This window comes from Momordica charantia (genome assembly GCF_013281855.1).
Source record: "Momordica charantia cultivar OHB3-1 chromosome 11 unlocalized genomic scaffold, Mcharantia_2.0 BLBB01000011.1, whole genome shotgun sequence".
Classification (NCBI taxonomy): Eukaryota; Viridiplantae; Streptophyta; class Magnoliopsida; order Cucurbitales; family Cucurbitaceae; genus Momordica; species Momordica charantia.
In genome coordinates, this window is record NW_028275159.1 from 3864152 (window position 1) to 3886540 (window position 22389).

General features: G+C 36.6%; 1 protein-coding gene across 3 annotated transcripts in view; it reads right to left on the bottom strand.

Annotated features, from left to right (window-relative positions):
- Positions 1–276: 276 nt before the first annotated feature.
- Positions 277–22389, bottom strand: part of LOC111005628 (zinc finger FYVE domain protein) — a 31898-nt gene continuing 9785 nt past the window's right edge. The window contains exons 13-36 of one of the 3 annotated variants that reach the window (XM_022277211.2): positions 21005–21155; positions 20540–20907; positions 19484–19944; positions 18981–19325; positions 17757–17981; positions 16615–16705; positions 16420–16497; positions 15990–16280; positions 15682–15879; positions 15028–15516; positions 8813–8974; positions 8308–8637; positions 8146–8228; positions 7896–8000; positions 6715–6943; positions 6105–6470; positions 5149–5250; positions 4615–4758; positions 4032–4120; positions 2734–2816; positions 2519–2634; positions 2307–2392; positions 1156–1255; positions 277–813 (exon numbers count right to left, since the gene is read on the bottom strand). In XM_022277211.2, the coding sequence (XP_022132903.2) occupies positions 748–813; positions 1156–1255; positions 2307–2392; positions 2519–2634; positions 2734–2816; positions 4032–4120; positions 4615–4758; positions 5149–5250; positions 6105–6470; positions 6715–6943; positions 7896–8000; positions 8146–8228; positions 8308–8637; positions 8813–8974; positions 15028–15516; positions 15682–15879; positions 15990–16280; positions 16420–16497; positions 16615–16705; positions 17757–17981; positions 18981–19325; positions 19484–19944; positions 20540–20907; positions 21005–21155 (4758 nt within the window). In that variant the 3' untranslated portion in view covers positions 277–747. The other 2 variants (XM_088119689.1, XM_088119690.1) reach the window with 2 other exon arrangements.

Below are 22389 nucleotides of genomic sequence, written 5' to 3' on the forward strand. Positions count from 1 at the left end.
GCTCAATCCTTAATTTTATAACATTATTTGAGGCTTCCAATCCCGATGACACATCAACCAATCAAAAGCTGACTTTGGAGTTGGAGTTATTAAAAATATATAATGAAAGAAAGAAATTTAATTCCACCCAACCCCAAATCAGATGGTCGGTTGGAGTCGAAATTAATAATAAGAAATAAATGTCTATGAAAATGAAATAATAATAAGAAGAATAAGATATAGATATCATGACTTATGAGAGAGAATCTTTGAAGGTGACAAACAAAATGGAATTGATTTTTCAAAACATTCACAAAGTGGAGAGCCACATTCAGCATTATATATATATCTTATTTTTTTACATCCTGAAAACACAATTCCCAATATATTATCACATTACCTGCAAAATGCTACATTATTTCTATTTATATATATTTGCAAAATCTTAATTTTGATTCAGGTTCATCATTCTGATGTTATATATATCCTCTCCATACGTCCTCCATGGGTGAAACTGAAACAGCCTTGCCCTCACCATGAATCAGACTACCAGAATGAAAAGGTTCCAATAATTATGATTACACAACCATCCCGGAATCATTGCTACGTCTCGGAAAATTTAAATGGTATCCCCGATTGAAGCCGTAATCCCAAGTAAAATCAAGCTCCACCTTACTAGAACGCCACAAACTAACGGTTGCAGTGAAGTGACCGGAGACTGTATATTGGTTGAAGAACGAAAGATGAAATCCGTTTGTTCGAACTAATTTACATGTATTGAGCCAACCATTGCTTACACATATCGAGCACGGGGAGCGCATTTGCGTGCAATGCCTGAAAGAGAAATGGACCGATCGACATTAGTATCTTAACAAAAAATTAGTTTGGGATACTTTAATGAGTCTTCAGACCTCAGCCTCCTTTTTTCTGTCAATTAAGCATTCTTCACAATTGATATATTATGCTCATTTGAATAACCGATTCGCTAAAGTATATGAAGGGGTAAGCAAAATATTGGCCTCGCAAGTTGTAAATGAGCTTGTAGCTCATTTTTTTCCTTCTGTTAACCGATAACGTGGACTCAATACCTATCGGATTTCTAGTCTTGCCAAAGGTTTGGTAATCAAACTCAATTCAAATTAGAATTCTATAATAGATGTGCTAAAGATGCCTCACCTGGTGAGCTACATACTCGACATCAGCAACACTTCCACTTCGAGAAGCAATTTGGAAAGCACTTTTCAGACGACCGCAGACCACACAAGCCAAGACTTTTCTGTATGTACAAGATGAGTACTATAAGAATTTGAATCAAAATAATGCTAGATGAGAAACATAACATACATACTTCTACTATGGTCTATATCATCAATCGTTGTTGCAAAAATCATACTATATACTTTCTGAGAATTATTATTCTCCCCAAATCCCCCAATTCCTGGACATCTCACCTCACTTTTACTTCAGTGCAAATTACTAAACATCCTTCTTGCAAAAATCGACGGATTATCATCAACTCCACCAGAATTGATGAAGAACATGCGTGCAGAAGATTTCACGAAGTAATAGACTGAATATTTTATTAAAATGATTCCTCTGCCCTTTATACAGGCAGCAAGTTAATGCAACAATGTGTGGTAATAAAAGATAGCTGAGTGATCGCTCTACAAGCTTAATAATCTGACGTCTAAATCCCGCTCTCGTATGAGAGAACCTCTTAAGATTCTGATAGTTGCTCTCTGAATCTTCTTCCTGCTGACCCTTTTTTCAAGCTACATCCTAAGAAACTCTACGCCATCATATGAGAGAACCTCTTAAGATTCTGATAGTTGCTCTCAAAATCTTCTTGCTGCTGACCCTTTTTTCAAGCTACATCCTAAGAAACTCCTGTTTATCGCTTACTTACACATGGCCACTAAACGCATTCTTTTCGATAAGATACAACTTACTGCCTTCATATAGAGGGCACAGTACCCTGTAACTTCTTGACCATTTTTAAAAATTAATTTAGAGTGGGGTATTTCTTATAAACCCCTGTTTTGAATAGGATAGGGTTTCTGGGTTAAGGAGATGTCCTAGTTCCCTGTTTCTCTCAGTTGTAACCATTTTGTCATCATTTAAAGGTCCCTCTGTGTCTTTTATGATAATTAAATAAAAAATAAAAAAATCAGGTGAGGATGTCTCAGTGGGACTAGATGTACATATATCTCAGAGTGCGAGTAATATCTGAACCTTTGGGGGTGAAATCGTGCAGCCCAACTAACATAAACCCGAAATGTGGTTTAGACAGTTAGGACACGGAACAGACTGAAGTACGAAACTATTACCTGTGACTGCTTGTCAGCATATCTATGAGACGGTCTGGCCGCTCCTTGTGTTTGTTAGCATATACATTTATCGCAGCTCCCAAGACCTATTGTTCCGAAAACAAGGATGGTGAAAACATGCATGCATATAACGTAGTGAAAAATATAGAGATGCAACATCTTGCAGATTCTCCTATAAGTTATACAATAGAACAAAAGTACAGTTGCCTTACCTGGTCCCAATCGCCATCCTCAATGGTGCCTTTAATATTTCTGAAAAACTCCGTCAATTGACCGCCTTTCTTTCTCTCAGCAAGGGATGCAGCAACACCAGCATATATATCGACAGCTGGAGGTGACAAGAAGACAGTGTGTAAGGATCAATTACAGCAACAATTTCTTGATTTAGAAAAGAAAAATTTCCCAGCCCAGACAATGTAATTGCTACCTGGCAGACCAAATTGATATATAATCTGGAAGGCCAAGTCAAAGTTTTTTTCCACAAGGGTCTCGGCAATCTTACATCTTCTCCTGCAAAGCATCGTAACAATTGAATTTCTTCATTAGCTTCTTGGGAGCTATATACCTCCACAAAAATATTTAAAAGCTTACTGTCCTTTTAATTCTTGGAAAACAGGACTTTACTCCAGTAAAATGAGATAGTAAAAAGCGTGCTGGAAACAGCGTGAAAGAAAACAACCCCCGCCCCAAGCTTTTTACAATTAAAAGGAAAAGAAAAATGAAGAGAACTTGGACGTGGTCTGATTAAGGTCACATCTCCTATTTTGCTAAAACTAAACACCCAAAGAAAACCAGTGTTCCAATCTGCCCAAACATCCTCCTCATCCTACAAAATGGTGATGTCCCATCATCCCCTCCAACAACTCTTCACTGCTCAAGTCGTCATAACAGATCTCAAGGGGAAAAAAGGATGAACATGGAGGAGTTGTCCTCAGAGGTCTCTATAAAATGGATGCACCATTGGGGCTTCAGGCTCATGGTTACAAATCTCTTCTTTATAGCTCGCCAGGTGTGTCAATCATCAACTTAGCCATAGGCCAAAAAATCTATTATAGGTAACTGATGGCATCCTACTTGGAAGGCATTAAATGTTGGAAGGACTTGCATGTATAAGATCGAGACAAATGAAGAACCTTTTAACTCCCTCATTAATATCATTAAGGTTTTATGACATGTAAAAGATAACTCAACGGATCTCATCTACCCCTTAAAAATGTTTATTAAATCAATTATCAAAAAGATAGAAGTCTTTTAGGCAGGGTACTTTTATCTTAATCTCTCTAAATATCATGGTCCACTCTCTGTAATTAGGTTTTACTTTTCTTTATTAATTTTTTTTAGAGAACTGTTCTCAGTTTGGAAATAACATATTCCAGATGTACTTGAAACGATCATGAGTTAAACGGCAAGACCTTGTTCATAACTAATCATGAAAAAAGTAGTCTAGAACATCATATTTTTCCTAGTCCATATCGAAAATCCATTAACAGGGACTCGCATAAGGTACTCTTATTGAAAATTTGACTCTTATTCATCTTAAAATTTCAATAACTTCAGGATATAGTTAAGACATTATCTCCACTAGTAAATCAAGTGGTTACCAGCTTACTGCATTTTTCTATGTTGAAAATAAAATAATCGTTGATGAAGGCAATAAAACCTGAATGTTTCTTTACCAAAAAATAAAAAAAAAAATAAAAGAAAAGAAAGAAAGAAAAGAAAAACCTGAATGTTTCGGGATCATTTGGATTTCCGAAAAGTGAGTGTTTCCATTGTGGTCCATCTGAATCATTGAATGTCTTCACAACTTCCACCTAAGAATAAAAAAAAATCCACAAGAAGATTTTAAGAATTTCTTTTACAAAATACACCACCACCACCAATGATTTATTAAAAGCGTGCTATGCTGTACAGTTAAAAAAAGTCCACTTGCATTGAAATGAACAAATATCTATATGTATCTACGTTTATACTAGATAAGAAATCTCCCCTTTAATAACAACCAAATGAATCCAGTAAGTTTTTTTCATGACGCAATGGTGAGAGTATATTGATGTGAAATATTCCGAACTTTCCCACCTCAACTGCAATTATCGAGTGAGAAGTACAGAGTCAGTCTTTCTATGCATAAAATTTTATGTTAGTTGTTAACCACTGACCAAACAGAGTATATATGTTCTTTGGGACTTTAGCAATTCACTGGTCTTAATGCCACACTTCGACACTGTAGATTATGTCAGTCGTTAAATTATGTTTTAGCATTATATGATTGAAGAAAAGCAATAATATCCACTCTGGATGGCATTACTTGGATTGAAATCCTGGCAGAAAATCTGATAAGTCCTTCTTCAGAAAGTTTCTCAGAGGCACTTTTCCCTCTAATGCCCTTGGCCCCAGGTTTGGTAGAATCTCCACCTTTATGTCGAACTGATAGAGCCTCATCAAAATGAATCTGTAATTAAAATGCAAATTGAATAATAAAACCAAAATTAGTTTTGCATTCTTAAGCATGCTTTAGTTTCAGAAGAATTAAATCAAAATCAACATACGGGCGACCATATATTCACTACCACCAAACTAGCATAAATATTTCCCATTTTATGTACTGTGATCTTTAACTTTCTTGGGGCTTACACACTTCGAATGCTATAATTTTTAAAAATAAAATCAAATAAGACATTCGTTTTTCCATTTTGGGTTCTTGCGATGATTCTAAAGTTGCTAAACATAAAAGGACACAAACACAATCAAGAAGTTCAAACCACTCCACACCAAAGAAAAAAATCCAACATTAAAATAAAGTTGAAGCAGCGGAGTACAGGAGTGATTATAAATCTCATGCCTTAGCATTTTCCAAATGCTTGACTGCTTCCTCTCGTGAACAAGAATTCATAAACAACTGGATACAGCAAAGCCCAGCAGCAACATGGTCCTGTCTTAATACCTGTAACATAGGGGGAACAAATCAGTACAATTAAAAGAAGTTACGCCTGAACTGGAAACCCGGGAACATTACAAGGAAATAAGAGAATAGTATTTTGTTTCATTGTGATATTATGGGCCATTCTACCACGTAGTTGGAAGGAAAGAAACAGCAAGTTATGAACATTTATATACAATGGGAAGTAAATAATATACAAAGATTTGAAATCAAGATCTATATCTAAAAGCTTGAACTAATAGTATTAGGTACGGAGAAATTTAATATTATTAATAAGTAATATGGAACAATTGAATGAAAGGACAATTTTCTATCTAATTCGAGACCAAAAAATTATTGGAAAAAAAAAAAGATTCTTCATCATTCACCCTTCATTAATGCTATTTTATCCTTTTAATTCCTCTACAATTCTTCCGGAAGAAAAAGACTTAATTAAATTAAGAGCCTACCAGATATTTTTGGAAAGAACATAGGTCATGCCGTCATGGAAAGTAGCAACATAAAAAGCTTATATATCCATTTTTCAGTCACGACAATACAGAAAGAAGTCAAGATTTTACAGATATGGGAACTTTTTAGGTGGTTCACGGAACCACAGTAGCACAGTTAAGATGATATTACGCCAAGATTTCATTTTCACTCGATCAAAACTTATCAAGATAGTATTTTCATTATTCTTTTTGGTTCACCGTTAGTTTACTTAAGTTCTAGACAGTTCAGCAAGGTAAGCAGATTAACTACCCATTTTTATTCAACAGATAGGGAGGCACCAAGTAAATGAACTAAAATATCTTGGCAATGCCGCGTCGACAGTCCCTCGAAATTAAATAGACCTCAAAAGAGAAAAAAAAAAGTACCTGAAATATGTATAAGTAATTAAAATGCTTGTGTGTTTCACAAAAGTTGCGAATACGACCAAGTGCAATTGCCATATACTGGTTTGCTGCTCCATCATGCAGTTTAGTAGATGACAATTTTGCTGAAATCACCTCCTCAAGAATAGACATAGCACCATAACCAATACAAAGGTCACACAGGTCATCAATGGTCCCATAATCAGTTGCTAAGGGATCGGGCCTTTGGGGTGAAGATGCTGAGGTGACAGTTCCTACACTTGAGGGTTGAGGAGGCGCAGGAAGAGCATCTGGAGGGAAAAACAGCATGCAAGCATCTCTGTAATGTCCATGCTTAAACATAAAGCCAAGCAACAGTTGGCGTGCGTACTGCAAAGACCGAAAGCAAGAATTAATGACCCGTCTTAAAATGATCTACCACAATAAAGGTACAAATTATTTTTCAAAAATGTGCAGAAAGAATCATTTAATGAGAAATGAAGGAATGAAACTTGGAGCTTTCAGAAATATTGTGCATGCAATTGTGGAAAAAGATGTCCGAATGTAATGTCACAGCAATCCTAGTGCCAAGTATTATGGACGACTTAAAGCATATATGCAAGATTTGGCTTACGTCTTGCATGTAATTCACACATTCCATATACCGAATGCTGTCCAAATTACTACGAGGTCCATCATCAAAATCTACACCATAAGGTGAATTATCATTTCCAGGCTCTAGAGACCATCGGGAACTTTCTGACCGGGGAAAAGTTGATGGCATATGTAGAACATTGAGATAAGAATCTGCCGAGAGTGAATCATCTAATATTGTTGGTGCACTTTTAGCCAAATGCTCGTACCTGCAATTTAACTTGTATCGTTTATTTCGATTACACATTTCAGATATTTATGCTCAAGAAAAGAGTTTAAATATATGCCTACTACATCTAAGCAACTTAGTCATGAAAACAATACAGCTTCAATTGAAATAACATTTAGAATAGCATTTTTTACAATAGTATATTCACGTGACAAAACGAATAACTTCTAGCACTAGAGAGGCTGGGGAAGAAGTGAAACTGAAGATAGTAAAAATAGATGCAATGAAATACTATTGACAACCAAACTGAAAAGAACAGCAAGAAGTAGCTCCCAATATAATACACATACTGGCAAAAGAGGAAAAATGGAAATACAAATTGAAAGGCTTATTGGTTTTTCTTTTTATTGATCGAACAAAGGTTTTACCAAAAGATATCAATTTCATCAGATTGAACAGCAATACATCTAAAATCTTATAAGTTATATTGTATTTAATAAATATTTTGTCAACAGTCTTAATGATATCTCATCAACTAGCCTGCCATTTTTTGCATTCAAGGAAACCAAATTCAGCTACAAGAATTTTCCGCATTCTTTCCAAAATTATAATTACAAATTCGTTGATACTGATTTCAAAATACTTAATAACATTAACTTTTACGAACCATTTAACCACAATTTTCAAAATTAAAAAAAAAAAGGTTTTCTAAGCAGTTTTCCATACAACCCCTTAATGCAGCAGAATAGCATCCTATTTATATTTTTTATGAATATAATTACAATAACTTAATATCCAATATTATATAAAATTTATCTTTGTTAGTTAAGAGAACATATATTTTCATTCATTTTTTCTTTAATATTATTATTAGCTTGTTATTTTCATATTTGAGTTTCTATTTCATTGAACTTGAAACTCTAGCAAAAGGGCGATGGAAGGAAAAAAAAAAAGTAGAAGAAACAGAAGATTTGGGTCAAATATCATCTTACATAGATCTAACAGTAGCAACATCTACAGGTGGACCTCCTTCAATAGTATTGGTAATCTCTTGTACAAAAGACATGGGATCACCCTTGTATAACTGAAAAGCTTGCCTGAGAAGCATTGATGGCAATAAAGAATAAGGTTACTTCAAAACTTTCTGTGAACCAGATGAAAACAAAGACGTATTAAATAACTCAAAAACTTTTGAGATTCCTTCACATAACAGTAGCTCCTTTTTAAAGATAAAGTAAATACTTGAATTTCACACGTGCTTGCACATAGTGCTCCATCCGAATCAAAGCATGGCCCCACGCGTTCCAAACAGGGAAAACATCAATCTGAGAGATAAACAAAAAATATATATATTTCACATCATTGCAAAAGGTGATGGCCGTGACAATAATAAATCTATATTACCCTGCACTTTTTGCATGTGTATACAGCCATACTATATCTCTCATCCAGGATCAACCTATCACGGAGACGAGCAGATGACTCCACATCAGCAATATCGTCAAGAGATGCAGCAATTCCTGACCCCAAGAGACTCTGAAGTAACTGAGCACGAACTAGCCAGGAGTCAGCCTGAGAATGAGCATCAGAAATCTCGTCTGTTGACTGACTACCCACACTAGAGCTGCCAGCATCTGAAGACATATCATCAATATCCCTACTTTTCTCAGAATTACTTGATAAGTCAGTAAAACCAAGAAGCTTTCTCAACAAGGATTTAGCATAGAGTAGCCCCTGAACACAGAAAAATGTTACTTTTAATCAATCAACCCATTGAGTTATAATGTAATATTTATGCAAGAAAAGATCCAAAAATTAGAATTAGTTTGGTGTTTTCAATCAAAAACAACAATATGTTCAGAAAACCACAGTACCACCAGATGATAGCAAGAACATAACAAACATGTACCTGCACAATTGTCTCTGTAGCATGATATGCTTGACCAATTACTTCCATTGATGCATTCTCGGGCAACTGCTGAGAGCTCAACACATTCTTCATCTGGTTGATACATAAGTCCATGGCACTTCTGGCAGATGTCAACTCATCAGAACAGAGAGAAAGCAGCGCCTATAAATAAAAGAGCAAAAATATAGTGAGATTTGCAGACGTATGCATGCAGGCAAGTTTCAATGTCTGACACCAAAGCTACATACTTAGTAAAACAAGTAACACTAAAAATACCCAAGAAAAGAGACCAATAACCCCACAACCATGTATGAATTCACTGAAGAATGTAAATATCAACTTTCTAATAGCTATTTAAGAAACGTCTACCAATTGGCTTATTTTCAGTCAAAGCATATTATTAGGTTTCTGCAGTTTGTTGGCTCATTTGGCAAGAAATAAGTAATACAATTGTTGAAAATGAAACTAAAGATACTGAAGCATCTTGGGTTCAAATCAAATATTTTACGTATTGTTCATCCAAGAATAGATTTGGACATTCCTTTTGCCCGTTTGGATCCAATGCAGATTTCCTTTCCGTAGTCTATTATTGTTCTCGAGATGCATTGTCCTCTTAATTTTTTGTAATTACCTTTTATTATTTTTATAGGAAACATAGAGATCTTTATTCATGATCTATTTATTTCCAATTAGAACTTTTTTTTTTTTAACAAGAAAAAAGTTTTCATTGATACTACGAAACGAAAGTGCTCAATGAACAAGCTCAGAGGAAGTGAAATGGAAAAGGAAAGAAAAAAAAGAATAAAATAAGAACAAGTTCAACAAGGAGCATTAAAACCATAAAAAGATATATAAAAGAAATTCAATTACATTTTTGTTTCTAAGAACTCAGGTATTATTTATTAACAAGTACAGCCAAGGGAAGTATTGTAGAGCTTCCCATCTATCCAAACCTAGTTCCACTCTCTATCAAACTAGCATAACACTCTCCATTAACCAACCCACCATATAAACTGCCCCCTTCCCATAATTTGATCACGCTTACATCTCTGTACATAGTTACATTTGGTGGGACCCACCCTCCTAACTAATTCATTCATTGGTCCCACATCCCCTTACCCCTGTCCTTTTACATTACTGATGAGAGGCCTATCAGTTTCCTATCCAAAGTGTATAATATAGTAAAAAGTGCACCTTAACCACTCTTCCAATACAATCAAATCTCACAAAAATCATCTTCGAGTTGTACAAGTATGAAAAACAAATATGTCATCAACTGAACGATAGAGCAGTAAGACTAACCCAATTATGGAAACAGAAGTTGGATTGGCGGCGACTATTTGCAATTCCGAGGTAAGGGATTTGATTTGTGCAGACGAAAATTCGGCGATATTTATGGAGATTGATAATATTATTATGGATGCAGTGCTGGATTTTCCAAATCAGGAGGTAGAGAATTCGAAACGGCCTATAGAGAATCCTGACATTCAGTTGGAAAATATTGAGAATTTGGAAAGACCTTCAATTACGACGAATGATATCCTCGAGGATGCAACCTTTATTGAAGAGAGAGTAATGAACTTTAACGAAGAAAGAGAAAAGACTGATATGTTGGCCAATGAAATTACGATTTCAGCAGATCTAAATTCCTCTTTTAAAAACAAAACAGATGGAGATTTAGAGAAAAGAGCCAAGGAAACTCTTATTTTAAATTCAGTAATCCCGCCGATAGCACTCTGTGACAAATCATCACATAATCGTATCCCACCATTGCCCTTTTCCTATTCAAGGAAAAAATCAAAATCTAGATTGACCAAGGATCTCGATCTTATTTATTCAAATCAGGAGACTATCTCGATGTTAAATAAGGGGACCAATGAAGAAGAGGAACTTTCTGAACTACCGCCAACTAATTCAAACCCTAAAGATGATCCAAACCCTTGTATTATACAACGGAGTTTGCGGAATTCTTTTAATATGGGAAGTGAGCAGGATCTGGACAAGAAAGAGAAAATTAGTAATTTTCCATACCTAAAATTCGGCTGCATTTATTCAACCAAAAAGCAGCCATCTGAATTAAATATGACCGAATATTTATTCTCGGATGATGAGGAAGGTCTAAACATTAGCATCAGTAGTCAGGATTCTCCACCTTTTTTGGATATTCACGCAGAATGTGCAACGGATCTTGCTGAATTTTCCTTGAATGGTGAGTTGACTAATCTTTTCGACCCTCCCCTATTTTCTCCAGCTACACAAGACAAGTCAGTTTTTTGTGGGGACCCTCCGAATATTGAGGGTGAAATTCAGATTCCTTCCTTCTTTGACTCGGTTGGAATTACTCTCTCACCTGTTAGGAAAGATTGATGAAGATACTTTCCTGGAATGTCCGAGGCCTTCGTGTTTATAAAAAAAGGCTGAAAGTTAAGAAGATGATATTGAAACTCAATCCAGATGTTGTAATGCTTCAAGAGACAAAGTTACAGCAGATTGACAAAGAGACAATTAAATCGTTATGGAGCTCTAAAGATGTAGCGTGGGCCAGCATTGAAGCAGAAGGTTCAGAAGGTCGATCGGGGGGGATTCTTACCCTCTGGGATGAGACTAAAATTCAGATTCGGGAAGTATTAGAGGGCAACCATTCAGTGTCAATCTCCATCTCATTCTTTAATTTAAAGGAAATTGTTATAACTAACATCTATGGTCCAACTGATTACAAAAGTCGGAAGCATATGTGGTCAGAATTACGAAATATATCCGACTTTAGAGACAAATACTGGTGTATGGGGGGAGATTTTAACATCACAAGGTGGGTATCAGACAGGTCTTCAGGAGGTAGAATAACAAAAGGAATGAAGAGATTTAATAGTATAATTGAAGAATTAGAATTGATGGAAATTCCACTTTCTAATGGCAAGTACACTTGGTCGAAAATGGGCAACAATAGTACTCATTCATTACTGGACAGGTTCTTTGTTTCGCAAGATTGGGACACTCTCTTCAGCAACTCTAGTGTAAATAGAGTGGAACGAATAACGTCTGACCATTTTCCTATTGTTCTTGATGCTGGGGATTTTCATTGGGGCCCCTCTCCCTTCAGGTTCTTTAATTCCTGGCTAGAAGATAAGAATTGTGTTCGAATAATTGAATCCAAGCTCTCAGAAGATGTATCTTACGGCTGGGCAGGGTTTGTAATATCTTCAAAGCTTCGTAACGTAAAATCTTCACTTAAAATTTGGCGTGCTCAGAATGAAAAGCAGCGAAAGGAAGCGGAGGGTAAAATAGTAGCTGAAATATCCTTATTGGATATTAAGGATGAGAATTTTGGTCTCTCCTTGGATGAAATCGAACGAAGAGGTTCTTTGAAGACAGACTTACTTAATTTCTATGTAAGGGAGGAGCAAAACTTGATACAAAAAAGTAAGGTACATTGGCTGAAGGCAAGGGATGAAAATAGTAATTTTTTTCATAGATTCTTAGCTGCCCGCAAAAGGAAGGCCCGGATTTCTAAGATTAAGGATGGAAATGGTGTATTTTGGTAGAAATTGAGAAGGAAATCTCCAGCTTTTTCGACGCCTTGTACTGTAGTGAAGGAATTTCACATTTTACTCCAAGAGACATCTCTTGGAGGCCTATCTCTTGTCAAGACAGTAGCTTGTTACAAAGGAATTTTGAGGAAGCTGAGGTTTGGTCTGCTCTAAAAAATTTGGGAAGAAATAAGGCGCCAGGGCCAGACGGATTTACCATTGAATTCTTCATCAAATTTTGGCAGCATTGGAAAGAAGATTTTATGCGACTTTTTGCTGAGTTCTTTCGAAATGGCCAATTGAATGCTTGTGTTAAAGATAATTTCATTTGCCTTATTCCTAAGAAAGATTCAGTGGAAAAGGTAAAGGACTTTAGACCAATAAGTCTTTCAACCTCCACTTATAAAATTATAGCCAAAGTTCTCACCGAGCGCCTCAAGAAGGTGATCCCTAGCACAATTTCTATGAACCAGAGTGCTTTTATTGAAGGAAGACAGATCCTTGATCAGGTGTTAATTGCAAACGAACTTGTAAATTTCTATAAAGTCAAGAAGAAGAGTGGTTGGATGTTAAAACTTGACTTAGAAAAAGCCTTTGATAGAGTGGATTGGGATTTTCTTGGTGCTGTCCTGCAAAAGAAAGGGTTTGGAGAGAAATGGATTAGCTGGATTAATGGTTGCATCAGAGGGACAAAATTTTCAGTATTCATCAATGGCCGACCGAGAGGAAAAATCTCAGCTTCTAGAGGTTTAAGGCAAGGAAACCCTCTCTCTCCTTCCCTTTTTCTCTTAATCAGTGATGTGCTTAGTAGTTTGTTGGATCGCCTACATGAAAAGGGTATTTTTGAAGGTTTTATTGTCGGCAGAAATCATGTTCATGTTTCTCATCTACAGTTTGCAGATGATACTTTGTTGTTTTGTAAGGATGATGATGATATGTTGGAGATTCTTTTCGATACTATTAAGGCATTTGAATGGTTGTCTGGCCTAAAAATAAATTGGGATAAATCATCATTATGTGGAATTAATATTGATACCCAAAAAGTAGCGTTGTTTGCTGCAAAGTGGAATTGTAAAATTGAACATCTGCCCATTATGTACTTGGGGCTTCCTTTAGGTGGAAATCCAAAGCTTGAAGCCTTTTGGTTCCCTATTAAGGACAAGATCCTAAAGAAACTCGATAGATGGAAGCGATATCAATTATCTAGAGGAGGTAGACTGACTTTGTGCCAAGCGGTGTTGGGTAGCATCCCTTTGTATTACTTATCGCTTTTTCAAATGCCTGGACATATCAGCAAGCAATTTGAAAAGTATATCAGAAAATTTTTTGGGGAGATGGTTCAAATGGGTCTTTAAAGCATTTGGCTCGATGGGATTTAGCTTCTCGCCCTAGTGCAAATGGTGGCTTGGGCATTGGTATGTTATTGAATAAGAACCATGCTCTTCTTGCGAAATGGGGTTGGAGGTTTAGTTTGGAAACTTCTGCGCTATGGCGCCGGGTTGTGGCCAGCATTTATGAAACAGATTGTTTTGATTGGAACACTCTGGAAAAGAAGAATTTGGGGTGTCGTAGCCCTTGGAACAACATTCAAAAACAGTGGAAAAAGGTACAGAAATTCTCTTCATTATCAGTAAAAAATGGCAAACGTACTTTGTTTTGGCATCACTTGTGGCTGGGCGAGTCTTTTTTAAAGGACAAGTTTCCACTTATGTTTTGGGTTTCCTCGAACCCCTACCTTTCGATTCATGAAGCTTGGGATTCAACCACCTCCTCTTGGAGGATTGAAGTTGGAAGGTCGCCAAAAGATGGAGAATTTGCTGAATATATTGAATTATTGGGCAATCTGAATTTGGTTTTGTTAAATGATGATGAAGACAAACTTTCTTGGAATCTGAATAAAAATGGGACTTTTTCTGTCAGCTCCTTATGTAACTCTAAGGCTCCCTTTGCTGCATTACCACGAGATTTTTGCTCAAAGCTTTGGAATTCTGGTAGCCCCAAGAAGGTTAATGTCCTTACATGGATTCTTATGTTTGGCAAGGTCAATACAGCTGAAATTATGCAGAAAAAGATACCATATATGTTTCTCCAGCCATCTGCTTGTGTTTTTTGTGTAAACTCAAGCGAAAATCAGCTGCACACTTTCTTTTTCTGCCCATTTGCAGCAACCTGTTGGTCTGCCTTTTTTGGTATCTTCAATCTACCTTGGGTTATGGACAAGTCAGTCTCGAACTTGGTTTTTCAGTTGCTGTTTGGTCTACACATGAATCCTAAAGCTACATTATTTTGGGTCAACGGTCTTAAAGCCCTTATTTATGAATTATGGTTCGAGCGCAATCAAAGGACCTTCGAAGGGTTAAAAAGGCATCCGTTGGAATGTTTTCACATTGCCAAATTCAAAGCTTCTCAATGGTGTGCTCTTTCCAATCTTTTTGTCAATTACTCACCTAGCATGATTGATTCTAATTGGGATGCTTTTAGCTCTCCTTTGTAATTTTATTTATTTTCTTTCAACTTTATGTTTTATCTTTCTCACTCCTTTGGAGTTTGTATCCTTGAACATTTTATGTTCCTTTTCATTTATCAATGAAAAGTTCGTTTCCTGTTCAAAAAAAAAAAGAACGATAGAGCAGTAACTTTTATCTTCTATAATGAATCCAATTTTCAAAATCAAGCTCATTGTCGTACCTTGAAAAGAGTAAAGTCAGGGGCACTTTCGTATCTATGAGATCCACGAACAGCTTCATCCTTTTCTGCATTACCTGTTAGCATCCACTCCTCGGAAATTGAAACAGAAGGAAGTTTTTCTTGCCCATCAATGGAATATGACGATACCCGATCCTCTTGAATTCCAGTCATTGCCTCCCAAGCAACTCTTTCTGATGGTGCAAGTCCAGAACTCTTTCTTTTTCTGTAATGCTCCTTTGGAGCAGCCTTCTCTCCAGAATTTCGAGGAGCCCAAGAAAATGCTCTACGAGCCTCTTTCTGAAAATTACTTAAGCTCGTAGTGAAGGATGACCTTGCAGACATTCCTGATTTTGTTTTCTGTTTCGGTCTCATTCCTGAGATGGATACACGGTGTTCTCTAGGTGGAGAGTTCATATTGACAACAATAGCTTTAGCAGCATAAGTAATGATGACAGTATTGTCTCTCAAGGAAGGAAATTCTTTAAGAATCTGCACATGAATAGATCATCAGATTTTATCTGAGAGAAACTAAGAAGGGGATATCTTTGAATGCTAATTGAGATAACATCAACTCAGCATTCCACCATATGCATACAAAAACAGGGATGTTAGCAAAGCATCAAAAGAGAGTTCTAAAAGCCAGAATTATAATACCAATGAAGCAGATTGTAGTTGCTTCCTCATCAGCAAAACCTCCAGTATCAAATGAGGATGCTCATGTAACGAAGAACATCTTTGCTGCCATGGCAGCGGCAAGGCAGCCAACACACGAAGACCTAAGGCCCAAGAGTTGAGTCGAGATACCTCAACTTCAGACAGATTTCCTTCTCTACGTTTCAGGAAGAAGTGAACCTTCAGAGAAAACGAAAAGGAAAATTACACTCGAGGGATAAAATGGAAAATGTACGAGAATATATAGATCCAACCAATCTTTAAGTGTTAGACGAGGATATAATTCTTACCAGAAGCTGCTTTGAGCGAAGATTGGGTAATAATTGCATTGCACCCATAGCCACAGGCCATGCATCATCAGAGTCACGTAGTGAAGAAAGAAAGCGTGAAGCTTCTGCTGGACCTCCACCATTGAGGGGATCAGCGGTCAGAAGCTTCACAAGCTGCCTTCCCTGTAGCTCTCGACGTAAATCTATAGATAGTCCAGCACTTTCAGCTACCTCCAAAGCAGCAAAAACAGCTCCCTTCCCAGCTAATCTAAGAGCCAAGCCCTCAGGATCCTGCTTACACTCAGCTTCTACCTGATATCCAAGAGAAGTCCATAAAAAGAAACAGCATAATGGTAAGTGTGATAAATACTAGATACCAAATCCTAGCAGAAAATGACTTGGAATCTTTTCACACACAATTTGTATATTTCTTAAAACAAATATTTGTGACCTCTTGCCAGCTGCTAAAGTGATCGTCAGCACTTAATATATGGCCATACTTCTGCAAAGCTTGTCTGATTTGCATGACCTACATGTCCCGTTTGATTAATCCAAAAGCAGAAAGGACTCAGTTATGGCTACTAGGGAGAGTAAACCACAAGTAACAAGCAACAAAGGTCAAGAGAGACTAAACTTGAAGCCGTACCTGATTTCTAAGTGGATCAGATTGAGGTAGGTGGCAACTGCACATAGTAAGAACGTTCAAAGCAGCGTCCAGCTCCCACCTATGCATATACCTGGAATGGAAATTGAGAATAAAAAATAAATCATTTCCCACCCCTCGTCATTTTGAGCACGTATAAAATGAGGGCTGAATAACATGCTGCACAAAATATCATGAGAATATTTCTTTAAATTAACGACTTGAAAGTCAGGTCAAACTTCAAAGAGCTGGCGACCCAAAAACATTTCATAGATTTCAAATACCAGAAAGCAGTCAAAAGTCCAGGATCTCAATGGGAAATGATAACAAGGAGAATCATGAACGATGATATGAAATAATTCTCGTATTAACTAGTGAGCAAATGTAATAAGCGTGTAAGGTGTTAAATCTCCATTGAAGCTTATAGATTATGTTGAGATACTCATAAATGAATTAAATTTACCCAATCCAATTAACTTAAGCTTTTGGATTGAATATCGGTTTATTCATCTTTAAGATAGTATCAGAGCGAGAGGTCTTGTGTTCGAATCCCTGCGTTGTTGTTTCCTCTCCATTTGTTATGATTTTCACTTCCTGGGTCTTGTTGTAGTTTTCCAAGCCCACGAGTGAGGGGGAATGTTGAGATACTCATAAATGAATTAAACTTACCCAACCCATCAGCTTAAGCTTTTTGGTTGAGTGGTGGTTTATTCATCCTTAAAATGTTACAATTAATCTTTTGAATTCAACATGTGAGATGGAAATTTGAACCTCTGACCTTTTGGTCGAGGAACTTTAACTAGTTGAGTTGAACTATGCTCAGGTTGGTAGTAAATTTAACCTTTTAAAGATACCTTAACACTCCCCCTCACTTATGGACTTGAAAATTTGCACAGAGCCCAACAAGTCATCAATATTAAATGAGAAGTAAATTACATTACAGGAGTTCGAACACAAGACTTCCTACTCTCATAACTTAAATCACCAATCAACTTTGCTGATGTTTTACGTCGAATTTAATTATTTATCAGAACTTTAACATAAGGCAAACCATCGGAATCAATAACCCCAAAAACCTCTGCAATTCTAAAGATCAGCTAGAGTTTATGATAATACTAGAGCTAAGTTTCTATAACTTCACATACTTGAGGGCAAGTGTAGCTGCTAATTGTTTATCCTTCAGCCGCAGACAATACTGCCAGCTATTACTCCAGACACCAGGGCTTCCATAATCTTGAGATTGTCCAAAAATGGAATCTCTCTCTTCCTCACGTTCAATGAGTAGTTTAAGCAACCGATCAGAGGCTCCATTTCGTAGAAAACGATCAGAAATAGCAAGAGCATCCATTAACTGGCCATCATCAATTAATCTGTTTTAAGGAAATAAAAATAAACTGCCACTTCATTATTAAATCAATTATAAGAATTACTGCTATAAGCAGACAGGCATCCTACCAACCAAACAAGTCGTGATTTCAGAATTCAGAAGAAAACGCATGGTAGAGTTGAACACTGAACGCTTAGAAGTAAAATTCCAAACAAAATGGCAAACCAAATGTGCATCATGTCATGTTTCTTTTCCTTTTAGGAGCATAGATGATAGATATTGATTTTCTATCTTTTTTTTTTCCTTTATTTCTTGTGGGATATGCAATTAGCTTTTGATCAAATGAAAATGTGTCTGCAGAAGAATTGAGCATAAAAGAAACATGAAGAGCACCTTTTAGATGGTGCTATTATGGTAGCATGAGGAAGAATACCTTTTAAATGGTGCTATTATAGAAACATGAAGAAGAACACTGATAGACAAACTGTCCCACAATCAGTTTTACTTCTCAGAGGAAGGGTACGCATCTACAAGGGAGTTAGAAGGGAGGGGGTAGCTGTCATCTTGTGTGTTTTGTGGAGAGAGCAGAGAGGGCGAAGCCTATCATGGCATATGTTTATTTTTTCATTGCCGATTCACTTTTAGAATATATGATAAAAATTCCTCCATTTCTAATGATATTCACTGGGCTTCAAGTAGTTGTAGCCTAGCCACTTAGGTTATTATTTTCTCTGGTAGTATGCAACCTCATATATTTTTCTTTGCTTCTTAATAATAAAAACATAAAAGGTTAAAAACAAAATTTCCAATCTTTCTGGCAAAGCCTAAACATTTTTCTCCTGTGATAATGAAGGGGGGAAAACCCTTGCTGAGACATACACACTCTACCTATTTAGAACTAAGACTTCTACCATATACAACATAGTACAGACATCAATTTATTACCATGTTGAACACAAAAACTGGTGGATATATCCAGGGGTATCTTCATGCCAGGAAATTCACGACTATTAACAAGAAGAAGAAGAATGATTAACAATACCGCTCAACAGCCTTGTGATAGGGTTCTTCATTCTCCCAATCAAAAGATAGGAAAGTTGTTGCATCAAGTTCATGAATATCTGATTTTGAGGAATGGCACCAGCCATCTTGAATAGTACCATCCTGAACATTTATACCTGGTAAAGGTACTGAAGTTTTACTGCTACCAACAATTTCATCAAACTCAGACTCAGTATCACTGTCATGCTCAAGAAGTCTCTTCATGGAAGCCCTCATCTCAGGCTTGAAATCACCATCATCAGTATCCTGTTTGGCCGTTATAGCAAACTCCGAAACTCGATGAAGGTTAGTTTGCAATTGTATCCACCGGTTTAAAGTTGGGAACCTACTTTATAGTTCAAAAATATAAAATATAAAACATGAAAGGGAAAGAATGAAAACTAAATTGTGAAATAAATGACACAAGGAACCATAACCTCTCAGATTGATCAAGAGAAATTTTAAAAACTAAATTGTAAAAAAAATGACATAAAGAATAATAACCTCTCAGATTGATCAAGAGAAAACTCAAAAAACATCCTGTCAGCATCGGGTGCCTGGTGTAAGCCGTCATTTGAGGAGCTTGAAAAAGGGTTGCTACCACTGTATAATATACTACTCCCAAAAACGCATGCCAAGATAGCCCTTACTGGAGATATTTTAACTAAATGTTTTACAATGTCCAGCTGTAAAGGATAAAGAGGAACTCCAGTCATTGGCAATGAACTTCTAGTACATCTTAATTTTGCCTCCTTCGGTGAAGGTGAGAGTAGTCTATTCTCAGAACTACTTTTTGAGCAAGATGGAACAACTGGAATGCATGCCCATCCACTACCAGATCGTGGGGGATAAACAGGAGGCACACATGCTGAAATCACTTCGTGAACAAAATCTGCATTCATTATTTCAGCAACTTTACCAGCTGCATCAGTGCTTCCTCGATCAAATACAAGTCGAGTAATAAGCTGCATTGCACAAAATGAGAAGAAGAAAATAATTTACATCCCATATTATTCATCAAAAAAAAATGTGCAAAATTCTGAATCGTTAAAGATATAGCATGTCTTTCCTAAACTTCCTCCAGTATACATTGTATTTTTCCTCAATGCCACAGCTTTAGTGCTAGCAAAATTGACAATTAAGAACAACGATAACCTCTACTTTCAGCTATTTTGCTTAATGGTTTCAAATGGAAGAGGAATTCTATTACATAGTCTGAGTGCTAGAAAATAATTTAGCATCTGATCCCCCTGCCCTAAGTTCTTTTGGGAGGGGGCTTTCTCATCCCCTGCCCTTAGGTGGTTCTTTCCCAGCTCAATATACTTTTGTTTCTTATCAAAAAAAAAAAAAATATATATATATATATATATATATATAACAACTGATCCACTTAAATTCTGCTCAACATATCTAGTCTTCAACAATAAACTAACCAATTACGTCTCCTCAGTGATTCTACAATCATTCTGAGAACCATGACACTCAATAGCAAACAACTATCATGATGACAAGATTGTGATAAATTAGCATGCAACAGGAAAGGAGAAAAAATATACGTACATCTTTAGGCCACTCATACACAAGTGAGAAATAATTGAAATCATGAGTTGTATCAGTTCCATCCACAATGTCACCTACTGCAGCAATATGGAGAATGAATTGTGATAGATATGTTGAGGGCTTGGTACTTAACGGACCAAACAACATCTTTCCAGCTTCTTTCACATCATAACCAACTGCTTGCATGCTGGTATCTCCAGCTATAGAACTCAAATGTGTCTGGTTTACAGCTCTAAGCCCAAGACCAAGAACCCCATCCTTGTTCAAATTAGAAAGAACCTTCCGATCTGCAGACTGGTTTTCCCCACTTTTGAGAAAATGGTGTTCCAGTTCATCAGCAACAGCTCTTGCCAAGTTATGAAGCTTACCTTAAGTTTCATAAAACAGGGATAGTGAAAGAAATAATGGGTATAGGTCAGGCCAAAAAAAGAAAATTAACAATTTAATCAAAGAAGGAAAACATACCACTTAGAAATTGCCGCTTTCCTTGGTGGGCATCTTCAATCATTTGATGTAGCATACCTAGAGCGCGTTCCCTTTGCCCTTGACGCTGTGAGTCCTCTGCTAAAGAAATGACCTCACCAGACATCGTAGCCTGAAGACATGGAGAATTTTCCTGGAAGATATCATGGAGGAGAGTGGATAAGTTCACTTGTGAAATTTTTCGATAACATGAGCCAAAGCAAAGTGATTTATTGCATATGACTTATATTTGTGCATTAATCCAACCAAAATATGGAAATTTTTTATGTTACACTATATCTTAATATCAATCTTCAATGTGTAACATTCCAAGCAAAGACTTGGAACTTCTTGAAAATTTACCCTGTTGAATCATTCCTGGTTGCAATGATAGTGATGGTTGATTCTCTATCAGAGGTAGTCTATTATATAGAAACAAAGACCTTTCCTTTCCTATCAGAGGTAGTGTGTTTCCTAGTGTGTTCTATGGAAACAAGACCTTAACTTAATATTATTGTCATTACCCTCCCTTATTAAGTTTCATACAACTCCTTTGTTGTCGAAGGAAAAAAATTGGGACAAGAAAAACCATTGGGTCAGGTAGGACCCATAAAAGCTGATATCCAGTGGGTGGCTCAGGATGTACATCAGTTTCGAACAAGGCGTTCCTAGATAGTATTCTACTGGTTTCCAAGAACAGGCAAGAACTTTGTATTAAGGACATAAGACGATGGTTATTTGATGCTCCAAGGAGCTTCACAGTTGAAGAAGAAAAGAAAAACTTTATATCCATATGGTTATTCGATGCTTCATGGAGCTTCACAGTTAAAAACAAAGAAAGTGGATTTTCTTTTGGCAACGCACACCATATGAAAATAAAGATAAAAAAAAATATTTATGAAAAATATGGCCTTGTAATGCACGAGATATAAAAAAACAAAGAAATGGGATTTCTTTTTATTCTTTGAAAATGTAGGCATCCAAGCAACTTTCTTCCTTCAGAGGAATAGTTCTTCAAACACTAAAAATTGCGATCCATACCTTCTTCAAGTGAGGGAGGCACCGCAGTGGCACCTTGCACCTACTAGGACACGCAATCTCCGAGCATACTTCAAAGATATCTCTAATGGACAACTACAACCTTCTTCCAAGACTTATCCCTATGCACCCACCACACTTTTTTTTTAATAAGAAACTTGGAAAAAAAAAACCATTCAAAAAGAGAAGCAGGAGACAGCCTAGAGGCAGGGGTGGAGGTCACCCCAAAACAAACAATCAGAGCCTTCCAATCATACAAAATCATGAGGAGGCTATAATTACAAAAGAACTTCTTGTGGTTAGAACACCACCAAGAAGATATATGTTGTACATTGTTCCACAAAAAAAAC